Source organism: Sciurus vulgaris (genome assembly GCF_902686455.1).
Source record: "Sciurus vulgaris genome assembly, chromosome: 5".
NCBI classification, from domain to species: domain Eukaryota; kingdom Metazoa; phylum Chordata; class Mammalia; order Rodentia; family Sciuridae; genus Sciurus; species Sciurus vulgaris.
Window position 1 is genome coordinate 164533919 of NC_136465.1, and position 20883 is coordinate 164554801.

The following is a 20883-nucleotide window of genomic DNA, read 5'->3' on the forward strand; positions in this document are numbered from 1 at the left end:
TGAATACCCAAAGGATGTGGGTAATGGAGGGAGAAGGTCTGTCACAGCTTATGTCCCTGTCTAGGTGAGAGATTATTTGCTAAAAAAAAAAAAAAATGAACATTTTAGGAATCTTTTTGACAGGTATACACAGGACTTTGACAAATCACTAGGTGAGATGTCTTCAGGAGTTATTACCACAGATTTTACGTGGTTGGAAGAATAAAGTACATTAAAAACAAGTTGAATAAAACCTTATTTATATAATATATTAAAAAATTGGTATGGAATGAGCTAGCATTTAATGAGTGGGTCTAAGTACCTGTAGGTTAAAGGCAGGATTACTGGGAGCTGGCAGCAGGCGCTCCTGTGGGCAGCCATTCTAAAACTCTTAGAAGCTCTCAAAATAGCACAATACTGTCCACGAAAAATGTTTCTCCTTCTATCTCCAAACCTGCCTTGCAGAAAATACTATGTGAGTTAAGAGTAGTATAAAGAAAGATATTTAATTTCTCAAAATGATTTTTTTTTTTACTTCTGTAGACTAGGTCTAAGAAATAGTTAAAATAACTTTCAGATAGCATTTTTCAGTTAGTGAATGCACTTTTATATTTAGTATATAAACTTGCAATTTTTGAACGTATTTGAAATTCTAGGCTTGGGAATTTGGTTTAAAGATATTTAAATTCAAAGCAAGCAATCCCTAAGATTTTTGAAAAAAGGCCATATTGTTTCATAATAGCAAATTCTCTACAGTGTGTGGTTGGTATTTGTTATGGTTTGGATGTGAGGTGTTCCCCAAAAGCTCACGTGTGAGATAATGCAAGAAGGTTCATAGGAGAAATGACTGGGTTGTAAGAGCCTTAACCCAATCAGTGAGTTTCTCCCCTAATTGGGATTACTGAGTGGTAACTGAAGTGGTAGGGTGTGGCTGGAGGAGGTGGGAATTGGCAGCATGGCTTTGGGATATATATTTGTATCTGGCCAGTGGAGACCTCTCTTTCTGCTTCCTGATCATCATGTGAGCTGCTTCCCTCTGCCATACTCTTCTTTCATGATGTTCTGCCTTATCTTGCACCCCAAGGAACAGAGCTGGCCTTCTATGGATTGAGACCTCTGAAACCGTGAACCCCTGAATAAACTATTCCTCCCCTAAAATTGTTCTGATCAGATCTCATAGTCACAGCAGCAAAATAGCTAAAACAGTATTGTTCTAAGTACCCCAATATTAATTTAGTGCTTACAATAATCCTAGGAAGCATTTTCTATTTTTATTCTCATTTTAAAGATCAAGAAATTGAGACAGAGGTTAAGTTGCTGGTCTAATATCTCATGGCTACTAAAAGGCAATGCTTAGATTTGGACTTAAGCAATTTGGGTGTAAAAAACTGTGCTTTTAAATATTGTCCTGAGCAAGCTATGCCATTAACATAGACTGGACACAAGTGTGTCTTTCCACAATGTCAGGATTTATTGAATAATAATAAATTTACAGGCTACATCAACTTCATTGGCTTCAATTTCCTGAAAATACTCATGGTTCACTTGGTGTCATGACTAAGGCGATCACAATTTCTTCCATTTCAGTCTTAATTACTAATGTTTATAACACTCAAGTCACACATCATACTTTACACAATTTACAGAAAGGCTAAGGAAGAGTTAAGCATGGCCTCAGTGTTTCAAGACACCCCATGGAAAGCAAAGGCAGGAGCAGATATAACTACAGAAGACTCACTGCAAGGTCAGATTAGAAACCAGCTGAAGCACTTGCTCAGGGTTCAGGACTATCAGGGTGTTGAACTTACTCTAGGCCAAGGTCCAGAGGGCAGGCAGTTGTGAAGTGGGTTGCTCAAGGGGGAGGACAAGGACCTGCTGAACTGAAGTCCTAAGAATAGAGTTGGGAGTTTGTCACCTGTTGACCTCCTGAGTAGTTCACTGGCTGGTCTGCCCACCACCCATCACCTTTTTGGGTGCTCTTCCTTTTATGTGTTTCAGCTGAGGGGATTACTTCTGGCGAGACTGATAAATTCAGGGTCCTGTTTCTCTGATACGGGTTTGAGATGCCTGTGCATCCATGTGTTTCTGATTTAATTTGGTAAGTTCACAAGTGGTCATTATTTATTAGCACAATTTCAGTTTGTGCCTTATGATCATGCTGCAATTGTTGGAGGTCATTCTTCTTGAGGAATTCTACATGTCCACCATCTGGTGGTTGTCTAGTTTGCTCAGACAAATTACCAAGTCATTCTGCTTTAGCAGTTTCATTCAAAATGGAGTAGCTTGGGTCAAACGCTTTATACAGTGGAGTAATTCAGGACTAGGCACCACTGTTCCATACAACAAGGAGTGACTCAGAGCAGGGCTTAGCCTTCTCTCTTCCACAATTATTACTTGATACTACCTCCCAATGCTAACTTATTAATAGATTAGTGTATCTGCCGATTCAAATTGCTCTTACTTGTAACTTCAGTTTATCACAATAAACTATTGGGAGATTAATTATGGTGATTAATGTAATGTGAAAAATCCAGCAAAGCAGATTTCAGGATCACTCAAAAGTAATCGGAAAAAAGTTTGTCAGAAGTTAGGCATGGTGATGTATGCCTATAATCCCAGCTACTGAGGGGGCTGAGGTGGGAGATCAGTTGAGTCCACTAGTTCAAGACCAGCCTAGGCAACATAGAGAATGGGATCCCGGTATCAAAAAAAAAAAAAAAAAAAAAAAAAAAAAAAAAGTATAAATCAAAAATAAATAAAATGGCCACTAAGCACTAATACCACAAGTATCAAAGGAGCATGAATCAATCTTTATTGTCTGTTTTATAGTTTATGTTTAAGTACAGTGAGCACTCAATAAATATTTGATTCACTGCAAATTTGTGGTCTCTGTATTTGTTTTTCATTACTGCAACAAAATACCTGAGGCTGGATTTTTTAAATAAAGAGATTTATTTTGGGTCAGAATTATGGCCCAAGTGCAAGGGGCTGCATGTACTAATGACCTGCCTGCTGACAGGAGTCCCAAGGTGGTTCAGGGTTATCACATAGAAAGAGACAAGGGACAGGCATGTTCATCTCTCCTGAATTCTCTCCCTCTTCTTATACAGCCACCAGGATTCAATCATGGAAACTTCAGTCTAATAACCTTATATTTTTAATCATCTCTCAAAGACTACCCTTTAATACTATAGTTGGATAAATTTTTACCTTGATATCTCCATGGTGCTGGGGATAGAACCCAGGACCTCCTGCTGACTGTACCACTGAGCTACACCCCCAGCCACACATTTCCACCTTCTTAATACCTCAGGATGGAGAGCCAACTTCAACACATGAAAACTTGGAGGCCTGCGCTCAAACCATATCCAAACAATAATGTCCAGGACAAGCTCTTTAAGAGAATATTCCAGCTAGGTGCTGTGGTGCATGGCTGCAACTCCAGTTACCTGTAAAGCTGGGACAGGAAGATGGTTAAGTTTAAGGCCAGCCTGGGTTAACTCAGTAAGACCCCGTCTCAAAATAAAAAATAAAAAGAACTGGGGATGTAGCTCAGTGATAGGGTGCCCCTGAATTCAATGACCAGCAAGGCGGTGCAGGGGAGAAGAGCACTGGACATTGATTCTTTATTTTTGGTACTTTACAACGTTACGTAAAAAAAAAAAAACCCTTAATAAATTCTCCTTTGTAAAGATAGACACAACAAAACTCTAAAACTTTCTACTCACCAACACGTACTTTTTCGGAGCCGCTCTCCTCTTCAGTGTGTTTCTCCTCCCATGAATTTGCAAACACAGATGCATGTTTACATAACTTAAAAAATACAAATGCAACCATAAATATGCATTATTTTGCACCTGCCTCCTGTTGGTTTTTCTTACCATTACGGATCTACTTCATTTCTTTTAATAGCTCTTTAGTAACTCATAGAGCGGCTATATCAAGTTTTCTGTTATTATTCCCTTCTGAGGGACTTTTAGATCGGTTCCTATTCAAACCAGGATGCAGTAAACCATCAAGAGCAAATATCTGGATAAACATAGAAACTGGGGGTAACACAAATCCCTATTCGGGGCAGAGCCTGCACCGCGTTCTTAAAAGCACCGGCAGGAGAGCGAGTAAGTGGCAGGTAAGTAGGGAGATGCCCGTCAGGGCAATCGTAAGGCAATTCCTCCTCTCCCACAGAGGTTTCTGACGTGCGGGGCAGCGCAGGAACTCCACAGGCGGCCACAGGAAAGGCGCTGGACATCTGCGCTTCTTGGAGCGGCGGCGGGGCCGCGTCCCTCCCCGGGACCACGCCTTCCTGGGGAGCACCCCGCCTTCCCTTCGGCCCTCTCTAGGTTAGACTGAGCAGCAACCCCCCAGGTGTTAAAAACAGCCGTGAGACAGCAGGGCGAAGGGTGCGGGGACGGGGAGCTAGGGTGGCAAGGCCCCCTCCAGGACCCACGAAGCCCGCGGAGCAGCCGCCGCCGCCGCCATGGCGACCGCGTCCGTCCGCGGCGGAGGACTCGCTTTCCCAGCGGCCCCCGCGGCCGCAGGGGCCGCGAGCCTGGCTGGCCCTCGCGCGCGGGGGCGGGGCCGAGACCGGAAGTCACGTGCCGTGACAGCCGCTGGGGCGAGGCCGGCTTCGCCGCCCGGGCTGGTTGGGGCTGTGTCTGTGGGAGGCGTCGGGGTGATGGCGGTGGAGACTCTGTCCCCTGACTGGGAGTTTGACCGCGTTGACGACGGCTCACAGAGTAAGGCAGCGTCTGGGCGCGGGCTGCGGGCGGCCACTCTGCGGCCCGCCGCAGCCCTGGCGGCGCTCCTGCGGGAGGGCTCTGCGTAGGGGCACCGTGCAGCCGTCGGGTCCCGTACCCTGGCCACCCCGGGGTGCCAGAGGGACGCGCCCTCGGACGTGACTGTCCGGGTCGGGGCCCCGGACGGCGGGTCGGCCAGCCGGGCTCGGCGTGCGCGGGCTGGCGGCGGTGGGCTCAGCGGCCGGGGCCGCGGGCGGGCGCGCCCAGGAGGCCCCCGGCCGGCCTGGCGGGGACCTCGTCGGGTTCGCGGAGCGTGCACTTCGAGCAGAGGCTCCTGCCTGGGTTCCTGTTTCGGTTTCCTGTTTTTCGTCTTTTCCTCAAACCAACTTTTGGAAGTTTGGGTTCACGTACTTAGAGCCGTAGAAGATGAGGAGAAAACAGCTCTTCACGCGGCGGAAAATAACGCGAATATAATTTTACCCCCTTCCAGGTCCTTGATGTTAACTCGTATTTTTTTCAGGGATGGCCAGTCTTCCATTGCAGCTATAAAAGCTTTCAAAAATTACAACAGAGCTTCAAATGTTGCTTCATAAAATCGAATCGGCTGATTTTTAAACTTAGAATTCAATAAACAAAAAAGGAAAGCCTAACAGTTTCTTTTGGCAAAACGTAGAGCCCAAACTAATTATCTTGGTGAAATTACTTGAGATTAATGCAAGTTGACAATCTGTTTATCTTTGCTGATATTATCTGCATAAGAAATATTGGGGCATGCGGTTTGGATTTTTTTAACGCAGTTCGCCCCAAAACTGGAAAATCATTTTTAAAAATTATAGTTGAATTTTGTCTGATTTTACAAGGAAAAACAAACTTCTGTGAATTTGAGATTATTCAGTTCTGAAAGATGGGTAAACTACATCCAGCATTGTTTGCAGTTTTTCACAAAACTTTAAGACATTTACTCATATGCAGCATAAAATAATCTTGGAGGTATTGACAAAAACCTTGAATAATTTTTTGTGCCAAGTCTTTGGTGCTTATTGCTATAAACTGAGAAGTGGGTTGTCATGTATGGTGTTTTGTGGACAAAGGTTTCCTATTTTAGTATCTTCAAAAAAATATAGAATGAAGATATGTTATTGAGTTTTGAAATGATTCCAACGTGAAGTGGAATAATCTGATTCACTCAACAGACATGTTCTACACTCCAGTTGGTGTTAGGGGTACAAAGATAAGACACAGAAGGATGACTGTTACAGGGGTTTAGAATTCTGTAGAATGAGTATGAGTATGTGATTCTTAGATCAAATCTGTGTACTTTTACCGATTTTTCTACTATTCATTATTGGTAAGGAACCTCATTGTTGTTATGGGTTTTTTGTACCTTTCTGCCTCATGAAGTCCCAAAGTAAAGGAGTGATTTATTGGTGTGTTTTTCTAGCACTGTCTTTAGAAATTCATTTGCCGGGTCAAATGGAGCTTGATTCTTTCCTATATAACTTGAGAATAAGATGTCAGTTTGGGGTCCTGTGCACTTATGTACATAGTTTTTATGTTAGCTGTAGGAAGGAGAAAACTTACCTGTGCCAGTTCTCATTGAATTTTGGACTGGGAATCATGTCTAGACTAAATGTTTTCTAAAACCAGCAAGATTAATGCTATGATGAGATAGAAACATTACTGAGTTAAATTGATTCTCCTGATTCAGATCATGAGTTGCAAACTAAGGGAGAATAGAAAGGTAAATCTTTAATACAGCATGAGTCAGAACACACTTTATCTCAGAGTTGCTTCAGAGTGCTAATTTAATTTTTTTTTATTTTTGTAGATAAACACAGTATCTTCATTTATTTATTTTTATGTGGTGCTGGGGTCCAAACTCAGTGCCTCACATGTACTAGGCAAGCATTCTACCACTGAGCTACAGTCCCTACAAATTATTGCTAATTTGTGTGTGTGTGTGTGTGTGTGTGTGCTGAAATTTGAACCAAGAGCCTTGTGCATGCAAGGCAAGCACTCTGCCAACTGAGTTATATATTTGAAAAGAAAATTTTTCTTTTTTTAGGAAACAAAGGTTGAATAAAATTATACACATCAATAAAAGAAACTTAAATTTGCTGCCTTTGGGAATAAGTAATGAATTCTTATGTATAGAATGAAATAGTTACTTTCATTAATTTTGATGAATAGGCATTTTTTAAATCCTGTTTAGTCCAGTGACTCCAGTGTTGTGTAAATTCTGTAAATACCAGCATGATATTTTGTACTGGCTTTACTGGCTTTCCCAACTTGATTTGATAGTTAAATAACGTAACAAATTATAAAACATGGTAAATCTTTAGGCATTATGAGAAAAATATTCTTTAAATTATCATTTAAAAATATTGCTTCTGTAAAAAGAATTTTTTTTTTTTTTTTTTTTTTTGGTTTGGTACTTGGATTGAACCCAGGAGTACTTAACCACTGAGCCACATCCCTAGTCCTTTTTATTTTTTATTTTGAGACAGGGTCTTGCTAAGTTGTTGGGACTGGCTTTTAACTTGTGATCCTCCTGCCTCAGCCTCCCGAGCTACTGGGTTTACAGGTATGCCGTCCCTGGCTCTAGTTACCAGCCAGCCAACCGCTTGTTTATTTTTGTGGTGCTGGGAATTGAACCCAGGTCCTTGGCTAGGCCAGCCCTCTACCACTGAGCCATATCCCCTTTGTACCTGCTTTAGGCCAAATTGTGAATATTTACATTTTTAAGGAGAGTTGTTTCTGACTGAAACAGAATCAAGACATTGAGTTGTCAGAGGCATTTTTCAGATTGTTTAGAAGTTCTGGGTAAATGGGTCACTGCTTTTAAAATTGTTTTATGTATTTGGAGAAAGTTGAAGACTGAATTACTGTTTAACTTTGAAACTTTATTTTCAAGAAATCCAGACATTCTAAAGTAATAATTAACAATGCTTTGCTGTTACTTCTGAGGTTATTTGAAGTAAGTGTTCTGTAATTCATTACTTGTGGTTATAACATACTGTTTTAAAATTAAATTTAGAAATTCATGCTGAAGTCCAACTTAAGAATTATGGAAAATTTCTTGAGGAGTATACATCTCAATTGAGAAGAATCGAGGATGCACTGGATGATTCAATTGGAGATGTTTGGGATTTCAATCTTGATCCTATAGCATTAAAGGTTTGATTTGGTTTGATTATTATGTATATATTTTCAGGACATAGTATATCTTAAATACTAGAAAACTAGAAAATATATTTTATTTGAAATCTTTAAGAGTAAAAAGAAATTGGAGAAATTTGTTAACTTTTCTCTAAGTTAGATAGGTATTTTTAAATGTTTTTTGAAAGAATGATACTTGATGTCAAAGAGTGGCACAAACTCCAACTTTCGGACTTAGTCATTGTTTTTCATCACTAAAAAAGTAGAGTGCTGTATAGACTATTTAGGCTTCGATTGTTTGTTCTTATTGGGGTTCTTTTACATACAGTGAAGAGCACTGATTTTTAAGGATACCGTTCAATGAACTTTGCCAACACCTATGCCCATGTAACTTGTTTCTGAATCAAGATACAGAATATTTCCATCATTTTCAAAAAGTTTCTTTGTGTGTTATTGGAGATATTGATATAGGAATAATTCTTTAGTGTATATGTTACTCTGTTACATTTGAGATCACTCTATCTTGTTCTGTCTTTAAAACTGGTTTGTTTCCACATAATAGCTGATATTCATTGGGCACTTATGTACTGCATACTGTTCTAAGTCACATGTTGCCTTTTTGTTAATGATAGCTTTCTTGAGATGTAATTTGCATATCATAAAATTCACCCATTAAATTGTATAATTCAGTGAATTTTTTCTTGTATATTTACAGAATTGTGCAACATCACCATTATCAATGTACCTATTAGACACCCCTGCTCCTGCTGTGCTACACCAGTATCTACTAGCCCTAGGTTACCCCTAATCAGTTTACTTTATTTCTTTATGGATTTGTCTCTTTTGGACATTTCATATAAATGGAAACATACAATATGTGGTCCTTTGTGTCTGACTTCTTTCGCTTACCATGTTTTCAAGGCTTATGAGCATGTCCATACTTTATTTCTTTTTATTGCTGAATAATAGCCCTTTGTATGAAATGCAAATACAGCATATTTATCTATTCATCAGTTAATAGATATTCAGGGTTTTCCCCTTTGGAACAGATTTTCAAAATAATGCTGCTGTGAACATTTGTGTTCAAGTTTTTGTGTAGACATGTTTTCATATCTCTTGAATATATAAACCTCAGTGCAATTGCTGGGTCAAATGGTATCTATATTTAACTTTCTAAGGATTTGTTAGACTTTTTCCTAATGTGACCACACTGTTTTACATTCCTCCCAGCAATATATGAGGGTTCCAGTTTCTCCATATCATTGTCAATACTTGCTATTATCTTTTTTCTATTATTATAGCCATACTATTGAGAGTGAAGTGGTATCTTATTGTGATTTAAAAAAAAAATTAAAAAATATTTTGTTTTAGTTGTAGGTGGACAAGGTACTTTTATTTTTTATTTGGTGCTGAGGATCTAACCCAGCGCCTCACACATGCCAGGCGAGCGTTCTACCAGTAAGCCACATCCCCAGCTCTGTATTGTGGTTTTGACTTGAATTTCTCCTACGGCTAATGATGTTGAGCATTTTTTCCCTGTGCTATTGGCCAATTGTATATCTTTGGAGAAATGTCTGTGCAGATCCTCAACCCTTTCTTTTTTGGATGTGGAAGGAGGTAGCAGAGTCTTGCTTTGTTGTCCAAGCTGGCCTCAAATTCTTGGGCTCATTTTTCTCCTATCTCAGCCTCCCATCCCAAGTAGCTGGGACTACAGGTGCTCACCTGTGTGTCTGACCCTTGCCCATTTTTAAATTGGATTTCTTATCCAATTTTTCCTGTATCGTAGGACAAGTATTGACTTTTAAACTCCCACCACAAGGCTGTAATGTAGCTATAATATCTTTGTCTACAAATGAAAAATGAAGGCATGGAAAAGTTAAGCAGCTTACTCAAGAAGTGAATTTAATTAAATGAGAAATCAATAAAAGGCAGTTTAGCTCTAGAGCTGGTGCCTTATCCACTACTCTAAACTGCCTAATATTTTATTTTTTTGTGAACTGAAATTACTTTAAACTTTTCTGTCTTGTTGACTGGATAAGCATAGTTTTCCTTTAAAAATCTTTCGCCTAAATTTATTGCTGTCTGGTTTTTGTTCTTTGACATAAACTATCAGAATCATTGTATGTAACTTACAGGAATTCCATTAGGAAATTGCCATTGTTAACCTATATTATCTCTAAGGGTAATGAGTTTCTGTATTTTTTCAGTAAAACATTGTTTTTTTTTAAAGACTTGCTCTTGGGCTTGAAGAGCCTCTTAGTTACCATTATAAACACTGGTGTTTGTCTCAAATCTCAAATTTTGTAAGAGGATGAAATAATCTCTTAGCATTTATCTTCTCTCTTGGTGCTAGAGATTGAACCCAGAGCCTCACACATGCTAGGCAAGCGCTCTACCACTAAGCTGCATCTCAGACCATGTCTTACTAAATGTATGCCTGCATAATGAATTCTAAAATGATAGTTGTCTTTTTCCATGTTCATAATTAATAGAATTTATTGATTAGTATCATCTTTTTACCTAGCATTTTCTTGCACTGCATTTATAATCAACTACCTTATGTCCCAGAGCACAGCTTGAGTCTCTCAGCATAGTGGTGTCATATTGGGTCATTTCTTCTTGAGCTTGTGTATTTTCCTTCTTGAGCTTATTATTTTTTCTTATTTTCTCTTCTGAGATTGTTTTGAACAAACTAATTCGTTGGGTGCTAGTGCTGAGTACAGGGTCTAACACAGATTTAAATAGTACAGCTATTCTCAATTTATGTATTTCAAATTTTCAGTGGATTTTTTTTTTTTTCAGATTAAAAAGAAATGTTCTTTTCCTTTGTTTCTATAGCTTTTGCCTTATGAACAGTCTTCCCTTTTGGAACTCATAAAGACTGAAAACAAGGTACAAAGTCCTAAACCTTAAAACGTATTTTAAAAGATAATTTTATTATCAGTTAAAATTTACTGTCTATTTTCTTTTCACTCGTGAAACTAGGTCTTAAACAAAGTCATCACAGTTTATGCTGCACTTTGTTGTGAAATCAAGAAATTAAAATATGAGGTAATTATTTGTAATCCTAAAACTTTAAAACCAGAATGTTCAGAGGCAAAAAGTGCTTATATATGTGTGGTATGCAATAAATATATATTAAGTGAATTATTTGAAATAACAGTAATACTAATAATACTAATAATAAGATACTAATAGCTGTAACATCATTGAGTACTTCCTGTGTGCCAAACACAGTTAGTCCTTATGATGACTCAGGGAGATAGGTGAGGAATACAAGAAACTGAGGCTTAAAAAGACTTGTCTGATGTCTTGCATCTTAACAGTTTCAACCCAGGTCAGGATACCTCCTAAGTTGGGGTTACCTGTCATTTCTAGTGGCTAGATAAATATAACTGATTAAAAAAAAAAAACAACAACTTTGAACCTTTAATACCTATTTAGTTTTGTGTTTTCTTACCTAAGAGCCATGAACACTCTGGTAGAACTTGGTTAAGTGTCATCTCTTTTTTCCTCTCCCTCTTTGACACTGTGGTTGCTGTCAGTTAATTAGTGGGACAATGAGGGTGGTCAGATGAGGTAAGGCCATAGAAATCAGGATAAAGCATTGAGTATCAGTAATGTATTTGTGAATCTTAAGAAAAATTGAATTTAACTAGAACCAGCTTTTGAAATTTAAAAATAAATCTGTAAATGATGTTGTAGTCCTCTGTTGTTAAGCATAAATGAGAGAGCCTAGAAATTTGAAAATAAAACAACCTTTAAAATTATTTTTTTAAACAGGCTGAAACTAAGTTTTACAATGGGCTCTTGTTTTATGGAGAAGGAGGTAAGTTTTAAAGTTTCAAAATAGTAATATGGTAATGAGATTGAAATGAATAAAATGTTAAGAGAATATGATTATATAATGTGTTAGTGTGAGAAAATAAGCTTTCCAGTTTTTTGTTGGTTTATTTGTTTGGTTAAACAAGGGCATTCTCTAAAACTGATTTGTGGTGTTTTCTTAAGTTATAAAGCATAGTAGTGCATGCTTGTTACTCCACCAGAGACTGAGGCAGGAGGAGCACAAATTTGAGGTCAGCCTCAGCAACTTAGCAAGACCCTGTCTCAAAATTAAAAGGAAAAAAAACTGGGGATGTAGCTTGTGGTAAAGCACCCTTTGGTTCAGTCCCTAGTATCAAACAAAACACACTTCCCAAAAAGTTCTATAAGTAGATGGGAATTTTTCTTGAATTCATTTAATAGTGAAGCACATGGTTACTTTTAATTATATGACTAATGTCTCATTTTTCTCTTCAGTGAAAATTCTTTGTTTTAGTGTTACATGGATTTAAAAAATGAAGAAAAAAAAAATAAAGCAAATGCTGTGTGGATTAGAAGATGTCCTAATTTAAAAAATTACTTTTTTGGTGTTGATTGAGTTCAAATGAAAAAATTGAAATATAATTTTTTATGTTGCCCTTTAAAGCTACAGATTCCAGCATGGTGGAAGGTGATTGCCAAATTCAGATGGGGAGATTTATCTCATTCTTACAGGTAAGTGATTTTTGCTTCTGGATAGGAGTGCTTCTTCTTTTAAAAGAAATTTAGAACGTTCTGAAACATTCACATGCTAAGGATATGTACTATGTGAAACACTTAGTAAGCATTAGATTGTAGTTTAAGAGAGAACTTCTAAAAGATTTCGAAGCACTTTTAAAGGAAGGAGGTATCAAAATCAGTTTATTTGCATAATTTTATTTATGGATGATTTATCATTATGCCTTCTAAAGTAACTTCAACTTTGTACCTTGTGGAAGAAGATAAATTACATCTGGAAAAGTTATAAATGGTGAGGCTTAAGCTGTTGGATGAGGAGTGATGAGATTGTTAAAAACAGCAGCGCTTTTTGCTTCTAATGGGATATTTCAATTTAGATATGCTTTACATCACTAAAGTTTTAATGATTTCATATCTTTTGGCTTGATTATATCAAAAGCTTAAAACAATTTCTGTTCCCTTGTTACTCCAGTGGGAGAGCATACAATAATGCACAAAGTAAAAAAAAAAAAAGAAAAAAAAATTGGAACTAAAGAGAAAAATACCCATATTTCCACCTCCCTTCAGATTGTTGGATATAAGATTTGATAGGTTTTATCAAATTGGGCATGCTAATATATGATTCAAATCTTTTATATCTTTATAACTTTTTTGGGGATTGTCTACTTGACCTAATTGAAAGCATTTTGTTGGTAATAGGGTATGTGTTATTCACGGTCCTGTCTAGAAAACAAATCACAGAAGGTACTTCAAAAGATGTAGGTCAGAGGTTACAAAATGGCAGATACGTAGCAAAAAGTCTAGAAATCTAATGTACTACCTGGGGACAATAAGCAATAAAATTATATATGGAATTTGTTCTAAATGAGTAGATTTTAGCTGCATTTGTCAAAAAACACATTAGTATGTGAGATGATGGACATGTTAATTTGCTCCACTATGATAACCATTCTACTATTTATATAGATTCCACATCATGTTGTATACCTTAAATATACATCATAATAATAATTTTTTTAAAGAGGGGATTTAATATAAAGACTGGGTTACACAGGAATTAGAGGGCTGAAAGAACAAAAGAGGTAATCCAAAGGAAGCACATATTACCTCTACATCCAGGGAACAAAAGGGAAAAGTTGGGTTTTCTAGAGTTTAGGAGCTTGAAGTAACCATGTGGAATTGGTGCTCATACTCTTGAGGATGTGGCCCTACCTGTGCTGGTACCTTGAGAGAGGTATGAGGTTATATTTGAAGTGCTGAAAGAAGCTGGACCCTGATGCAAACTGCCATTGTTGGGATGAGATGCTCCTATGTAGGTATCTTGTTAAAAATAGCAAAAACATTGAAAGCATGTCCTCTTCCTGCTTCCTAGTCTCTTATTGGCGGAATCTAACAGGAAGTCTTCTGGATAGGAAAGTGTCTAAAAAAATACAGTTCACGGGGTTTCAGTGAATGTGTCACTTTCTTCCCTTAGTTTTATAAAATTTTGCATTTCTTAATTTGCAGATATTTTATCCTGTACATACAAGTTTTGAATTGTTAATGGTTCCTGATAAATTTAATCTTTCATTATTGAGTTGACTCTCTTTAAGCTATGATAATAGTTATGTAATATATAATTGTGTAAATATATATTACATACACAGGTTGAGAATCTTCAGTCCAAAAATACTAAAGCTGAAATGCTCCCAAGTCTGAAGCCACTTGAGCATTGATGTGACATCACAAGTGGAAAATACCACAACCTAGATTAGTAAAAATACTGTATCCAGTTGCCTGCAGGCTATGTGTATAAGGTGTATATGAAACATAAATGAATTTCATGTGTGGACTTGGTTCCTATCCCCTGGATGTCTCATGTATGTGCAGATATTCTCAAGTATTCCAGCAAAAGCAGAAATCTGAAACACTTCTGGTTTCAAGCATTTCAGATGAAGGATACTCAACCTGTGTGGTAATTAGCTATACTAATGCTAATAAAGTCTGTTTTGTCTGATAGTAATATTGCTGCCTTAACTTTGTTCTAGTTGGCATTTTCTTGATTTATCATTTTCTATTCTTTAAACTCTTTTGTGTCATACATTTTTTTTTTTTTTAAAGTTGCATTTTTAAATAATCGCATCTATAGTCATGTGCCATTTCACCGTTTTGGTCAACATTGGACTGAATTTACAACAGTGTTCTCATAACATTATATTGCCTACTGGTGTTATAGCTGTGTTGATTTGTGTAAGTACACTATATGATGTCCATACAACTACTCTTGGTGCTGACGATACACTAGCACATAAAACCAGCAAAAAATATTGCCCTCATAGAGCTTAAGATTTAAAATAGTTTTAAATTTAATTAGATTTTAAATATTTTATATACACACTGTTTCTGTAGGTTTAAAAGAGTTGAGAGCATCTAAAAACAAATTTTCAGAAGGTCTGAGATACGGTAGACATGAATTTGTTATTTAATGACAAGTATACCCCTGGGATAATTGATATTTCACTAGCTGTGTGCCAGGCCCATTTATAGATGTTTAAAGGTACTTTAATATTTGAGTGATTTCTAGGGAAATCCTCCTGTTTTCTAAAACTGGCAGCCTTTGAGCTCTTTGACTTATTCAGATGTTCATTTATTCATTTAATAGCACAGAAGTTTGTCGAGCAGTAATCAAATGTTAGCTTCCATGCTAGGCAATAGATATTCAGAGAAAGACTGAGTCCCATTTAGAAGCTAATGAATAGCTAAAACAATTAGACTTAAAATAGAAGTATGGATGAAATGCAGTGGGAACAGAACTAGGAATAACCTGGGATACAGGAAATGAATTAATTGACTGCTTGAGGAATGCTTAAGTTATTGGACTTGTGGGTAACTGGAGATTTTACTGGAAAATGAATGTTTTTCAAAGATTCTTTACCATAAAAATTAGTACAAAAGGTGACATTTAAAAGGCAACTTTGTAACACATACTCAACTTATCATTTCAGGAACTGTCTTGTTTTGTTACGAGGTGCTATGAAGTGGTGATGAATGTAGTCCACCAGTTGGCTGCCCTCTATATCAGTAACAAGTAATGGATTTTAGATATGTTTTTTGCTTTTATATTAGAGATACAGGAAATTTTTTTAAACTAAATACCTGAAATAGTTTTTGTTCACTTATTTATTCATCATTCTTGGAATGCTAATGATGTTTTAAGTGCTACTTGATGCGTATATTGTATAGGTTAATAGGACACAATTTCTACCATAGTACATGACCGCATTATGTCTGAATGAGCATGTCGACCAAAAGGAAAAAAAAAAAAAAATCTTAGAAGAAATTTCACCATATAGAAAAAAGCTACTATGGAATTAATTCATGTGCCGTGTTCTTTCTCTTTGTTCCTGTCTTATCTACATTAATGGTTTCCTGACTCATGAGACTTTTTTTTCTTAAAACATGGAATCCTGAGAAGGGTTGCTGAGGAATCTACCCTGAAAAAATTTTGTAGTTCTATAATCTTCCAAGTTTAGGGACCACTATCCTAAATTAAGAAAAATGATCAAGTTTTCCTAGAGCCTTTGCTGTTCTTACTACCACAAAATAATATCTACCATTTGATTAATTCTTTATACTTAAACATTGTTCTAAATGTGTCCTCGGTATCTTAACTCTTCATATATGGATAGAATGTATTTAGTATTCCTCATTCTGATGCATTTCTCAGGCATTTTTTGTTCTGGCTTTTCACTGAAGTTATTCCTGTGGCAGGAGAGAGTGACAGTATAGGTCCCCTTTCCAGTGTCTCCCCAGCTCCACCCCTGCCCCTGAAGGAGGAAATTAATTTGAATTTTCTCTTTATTTTAAAAATGTGTTATATAAAATATCTGTATGTATTTTAACATACAAGTACTATCATAAACTATTGTTAAATAAATTGGGTATTTAGGAAGGAAGTGAGATCAAATTTTTCTGTGGCTTTTAACTTTAGTGTAATCTTAAAAGTATGTTTTTCAATAGGATAAGAACTAATAAATCAGTCTGACTGAGTAGAAGACTAGTTTCCAAATATCAGTTCCGGTAGGATACAAAGATTCTTGTTGGTAATTGAGGTATTCTAATAGTTATAAAAATACAAGTATCAGTTTTATTATTTCTCTGTCTTTATTCCAGGATATGTCCTTTAGGTTTAAATGGCTAAGATTATTCATGGGCCATATGTTGTCATGTCCCTTCCTATCAGTAGGAGGGATAGCACAGTCTGAATACACAGGTCAGTTCCTTTCTTAGGAGAGAAGGTGGTAGTAATTTCTTAGATCTCTTAAATTTTAATCACTGATGCCTTAAGATGAATACATATTGAAATTCTGAGAGCTTTTGCTTATGTGTATATTCTTTGAAATAAGAATGAACTGTGACTTTAAAAAAGCAATTTTCTTAAATTGAGTATTATTTTATTATAGGATTGCACCCAAAATTATAGAGACAACTGGAGTTCATTTTCAGGTAATTTTTACTATGTTTTCCTTTAGAGTATGTGTGATTGGGAAGTATAACAATTGTACCAAGATTCTAGAGGATATTTTTTCGTATTTGTTCTCTTTTCACTTGTGTAGTTTATGAGGCATTACTATCAGTGTAACTCTTGGTTTTCCTGGTAGTGACCCAATACAGATTCTTCATAGTCTCTTTGATCAGTGAAATAAATCTGCAGCATCACAATGAAGGAAGAAATATTGTGCAAATTGTTCTCTATTTAAGACTGATAGTCCCATTTGAGAATTAAACCTGTAGCTTAATAAACTGATATACTCACTTGTGTTAACTGATTCAGTACTTAGCCCAAATATGTTTTACTTTAAAAATCTACGTGAGGTTTAATTTCTAACTGGTGACTAAATGATAATCATTAAAGGTTTTTTGACAGACTATGTATGAGCATTTGGGAGAACTGCTGACAGTTTTGCTCACGCTGGATGAAATTATTGATAATCATATCACACTGAAAGACCACTGGACTATGTACAAAAGGTACATCAATTAAAATAATTTTAACTGTTCTCTTACTTTTATGAAGACAGTTCTATAATTTCAGTTGGATTTGTTTGAAAATATGATAAACCTATATAAAGCATCTTCTTTTTTCTTTTTGTCCCAGGGATTGAACCCAGGGGCACTTAACACTGAGCTGCATCCTTTTTTAAAATTTTTTATTTTGAGACAGGATCTCGCTAAGTTGCTCAGATCCTTGCTAAGTTGCTCAGGTCCTTACTATGTTGCTGAGGCTGGCTTTGAACTTTCAATTCTCCTGCCTTAGCCTCCTGAGCCACTGGGATTAAAGGTGTGCATCACTGTGCATGGCAAGCATCTTCATTCTTAAAGAATATTTGAATGTTAATTTACTTGCCTTAGAACTCTGATTTACTTTTTTTTCTTGGATTCTATTCAGGTAATGGCTTTTCCCCTGAATTAGTTTCATTTTATTACACCCTCTAAACTTTATTTTTATTTTATTCAGTTTATAAATATTCACTAAACATCTGGTATGTACAGAGCTCCAGGCATCTGAATTTAAGATGATACATAGAAGCACAAGAAAATTAAATATAATGCTCTAATTTTCTGCTTAAATTTTCAAATGTGTAAAGCCAAATAAGAATGAGCAAAAAGTTTGAGTTTTTAAGAATTCATTAGGTAGATTTAAGATCTTTCTCTTATTCTTCCACAAGGTTACTGAAGTCTGTACATCACAACCCTTCCAAATTTGGAATTCAGGAAGAAAAACTAAAGCCATTTGAAAAGTTCTTGTTAAAGTTAGAAGGGCAGTTACTTGATGGACTGATATTTCAGGTGAGTAGAGCTGTATCAGGCTAAAACCAATGAACTTGTATTAGTTAACCCAGCTAAGCATTATAGTAGGATACTTTTTAGAATACTGTTGAATTTGTTTTTCTTTAAAAGGTGCTTTGAGGCTGGGGAGATAGCTCAGTTGGTAGTGTTTGCCGTGCAAGCACAAGGCCCTAGGTTTGATCCCCAGCACCGCAAAAAAAAAGAAAAAGAAAAAGAAAAAAAAAGGTCCTTTGACTTAAAATCATTGTTAGTATATAAGTGATAACTATTTCAATATCTAGTAGTAAACAAAAAAGTGTACTGATTGTACTAGGGGCAAGGGTTTTTTTTAAATTATGTAAAAGTAAAAAACTAAGGATTAAGATCTAAGTGTTTGTGTTAAATATTGTTTATTGTTAGATACCTCTAGATTAAGATTTGTAGACTACCTTGAAAAAGTCTGATGGATTCTTCCTAGGTTCAGGGAACATAGTGTTGGGTCCACATAGTTCATTTTAGTAGCTTCTAACCACATATAGCTGTTTAAATTCTGATTAACTTAAGTAAAAAACATTACTTCCTATTTTTTTTTCCCAGTGCTGGGGATCAGACCCAGGGCTTCACATATGGTAGGCAAGTGCTCTACCATGAGCTACATCTCCATACCTGAAAATCACTTCCTTGGTCACAGTAGCCGCATTTGATTGCCTAATAGTCACATGTAATTCATGGCACGCCTTTAATCAGATAGCACATGAACAGAACATTTCCATCATCACAGAGTTCTCTTGGAGAGGACTGATTTAAGTAGTGTCCCCAAGATGGAATTATATTCTGTTTTATGTCTGCTTCAGGGTAACTTTTAATTTATATTTCACGTTTATATTTATATTTCAATTTTAATAGAATGATCCCAGCTTTTGTTTTTATGAATTTAACTGTTCATTAGATTCAGAAAATAACTGTTTTTGTTATTTATTCTTTTTCCAGGGGATGTTTCCACTCATACTACAGTAAAGTGCTAGGAAAGCAATTGTAAACAGAAAACACAGGTTCTATCCTTGAGAGTGCAAAGTAAAATAAAAAACATGCTTCCCAATGTGTCATCAGAAATATCTTCAGTACACCTATTAAACATCACTATGCATCTCTTTATCCAGAGTTAGATATTTGGGGTTTAGTTTTTTTTGCTTTCACTTAACTGTAGTCAGATATATAAGTACACACACATTGTCTAATCAAGAGGAGTTAGATACTAGATTAGGAATCTGTTTCAGTTTTAATAACATTAAAATAACTAATTATGTTTATCATATACTTTAAATGCTTGATTGCTTATGATGAGGAGTCTAAATTTCTCTTTAAATATTTCCTGTCTAGGCCTGTATAGAACAGCAGTTTGATTCTCTCAATGGCGGAGTATCTGTGTCAAAGAATAGCACTTTTGCTGAAGAATTTGCACATAGTATTCGCTCAATATTTGCAAATGTAGAAGCCAAACTTGGTAATGTAAATCACATTTTTTAGATTTTTGTTTGCAAAACTTGAATTTCCTTAAAAGCATAATATAAATGTATTTTCCTCCTTTTCTCTTATGTTATTATTTTATAAGGAGAACCTTCTGAAATTGACCAGAGAGATAAGTATGTTGGAATTTGTGGACTGTTTGTACTGCACTTTCAGATTTTTCGAACTGTTGATAAAAAATTTTATAAGTCTTTGTTGGACATTTGTAAGAAGGTAAGAACTTGGAACTTATTTTTTTAATGAGTAGATTAAAAAGATTTTGGATATAACTGAATATTTAAAATACATTGGGCTGGGGATATAACTCAACTGGTAGAGTGCTTTCCTCGTAAGCACAAGGCCCTGGGTTCAATCCCCAGCACTGCAAAAAAAACAAAGAAAGAAAAAAAAAATTTATTCTTATTTACAAAAACTAATTTGTGATGGTATTTCTTGTTACACATTTGTACATGCACACAATATAGTAATACAATTTGGCTAGTATTTTTGATAGTACTCAGTTTTAAAATCCAAGCATTCCAGAAGTAGGTAATATAGTAAATGAAAATATTCTATAATTCCACTTCATTGGAATATACAGAGAGCTATATATAAAGTGAAGTGGATGTTTAGATGTTTTTTTCTCATACATTAACTTTTACTGCTAATACTGCATTTTTCTTATGCTTTTTTCTTTTTCTTGTCACTTAGTCTCACTGTTAAAATAGAAAAAAAAAATGAAAATAGTTTTTCTGCTTCTTTGCTATTTCCATGATACAATACCTGATTTCCAAATTGAAAATTTAGTTTGTAATGTCATCAAATGATATGGAATCACATGAGAAGCAGCCATCTTTTTCTTTTCCTCTCATTAAAAAAATTTTTTTTCACTATTAGTAGAGTGAAAGTAAGAACATTCAAGTTTTTATTTGCTCTTTCATCATAAGATCTGTGAAAGAATGTGTATTGTGTGTGTATACATGCCCGTGTGTATGTGTTATTTTCTAGGAAGAATAAAATTTGACATGCTCAGCACCAGAAATAGAAATGCTTTCACTTTATGCTACAATAAAATATTTGTCTCAATGAGTTTTTTTGGTTCTGTTTTGGTTTTTGGTACTGGGGATTGAATCCAGGAATGCTTTACCACTGAGCT

At 36.0% G+C, this 20883-nt stretch overlaps 1 protein-coding gene across 3 annotated transcripts in view; it reads left to right on the forward strand.

Moving 5' to 3' along the window:
• The first annotated feature begins 4575 nt into the window (after positions 1-4575).
• The window catches only part of WASHC4 (WASH complex subunit 4), a 54484-nt gene continuing 38176 nt past the window's right edge, over positions 4576-20883 (forward strand). For 2 of the 3 annotated variants that reach the window (XM_079142891.1, XM_079142892.1), the window contains exons 1-12: positions 4576-4715; positions 7753-7892; positions 10713-10766; positions 10860-10925; positions 11658-11703; positions 12343-12410; positions 15398-15480; positions 16856-16898; positions 17320-17423; positions 18122-18242; positions 19602-19725; positions 19834-19961. In XM_079142891.1, the coding sequence (XP_078999017.1) occupies positions 4655-4715; positions 7753-7892; positions 10713-10766; positions 10860-10925; positions 11658-11703; positions 12343-12410; positions 15398-15480; positions 16856-16898; positions 17320-17423; positions 18122-18242; positions 19602-19725; positions 19834-19961 (1038 nt within the window). In that variant the 5' untranslated portion in view covers positions 4576-4654. Of the gene's footprint in view, positions 4716-7752; positions 7893-10712; positions 10767-10859; positions 10926-11657; positions 11704-12342; positions 12411-15391; positions 15481-16855; positions 16899-17307; positions 17424-18121; positions 18243-19601; positions 19726-19833; positions 19962-20883 lie in introns of those variants that run through there. The other variant, XM_079142893.1, reaches the window with a different exon arrangement.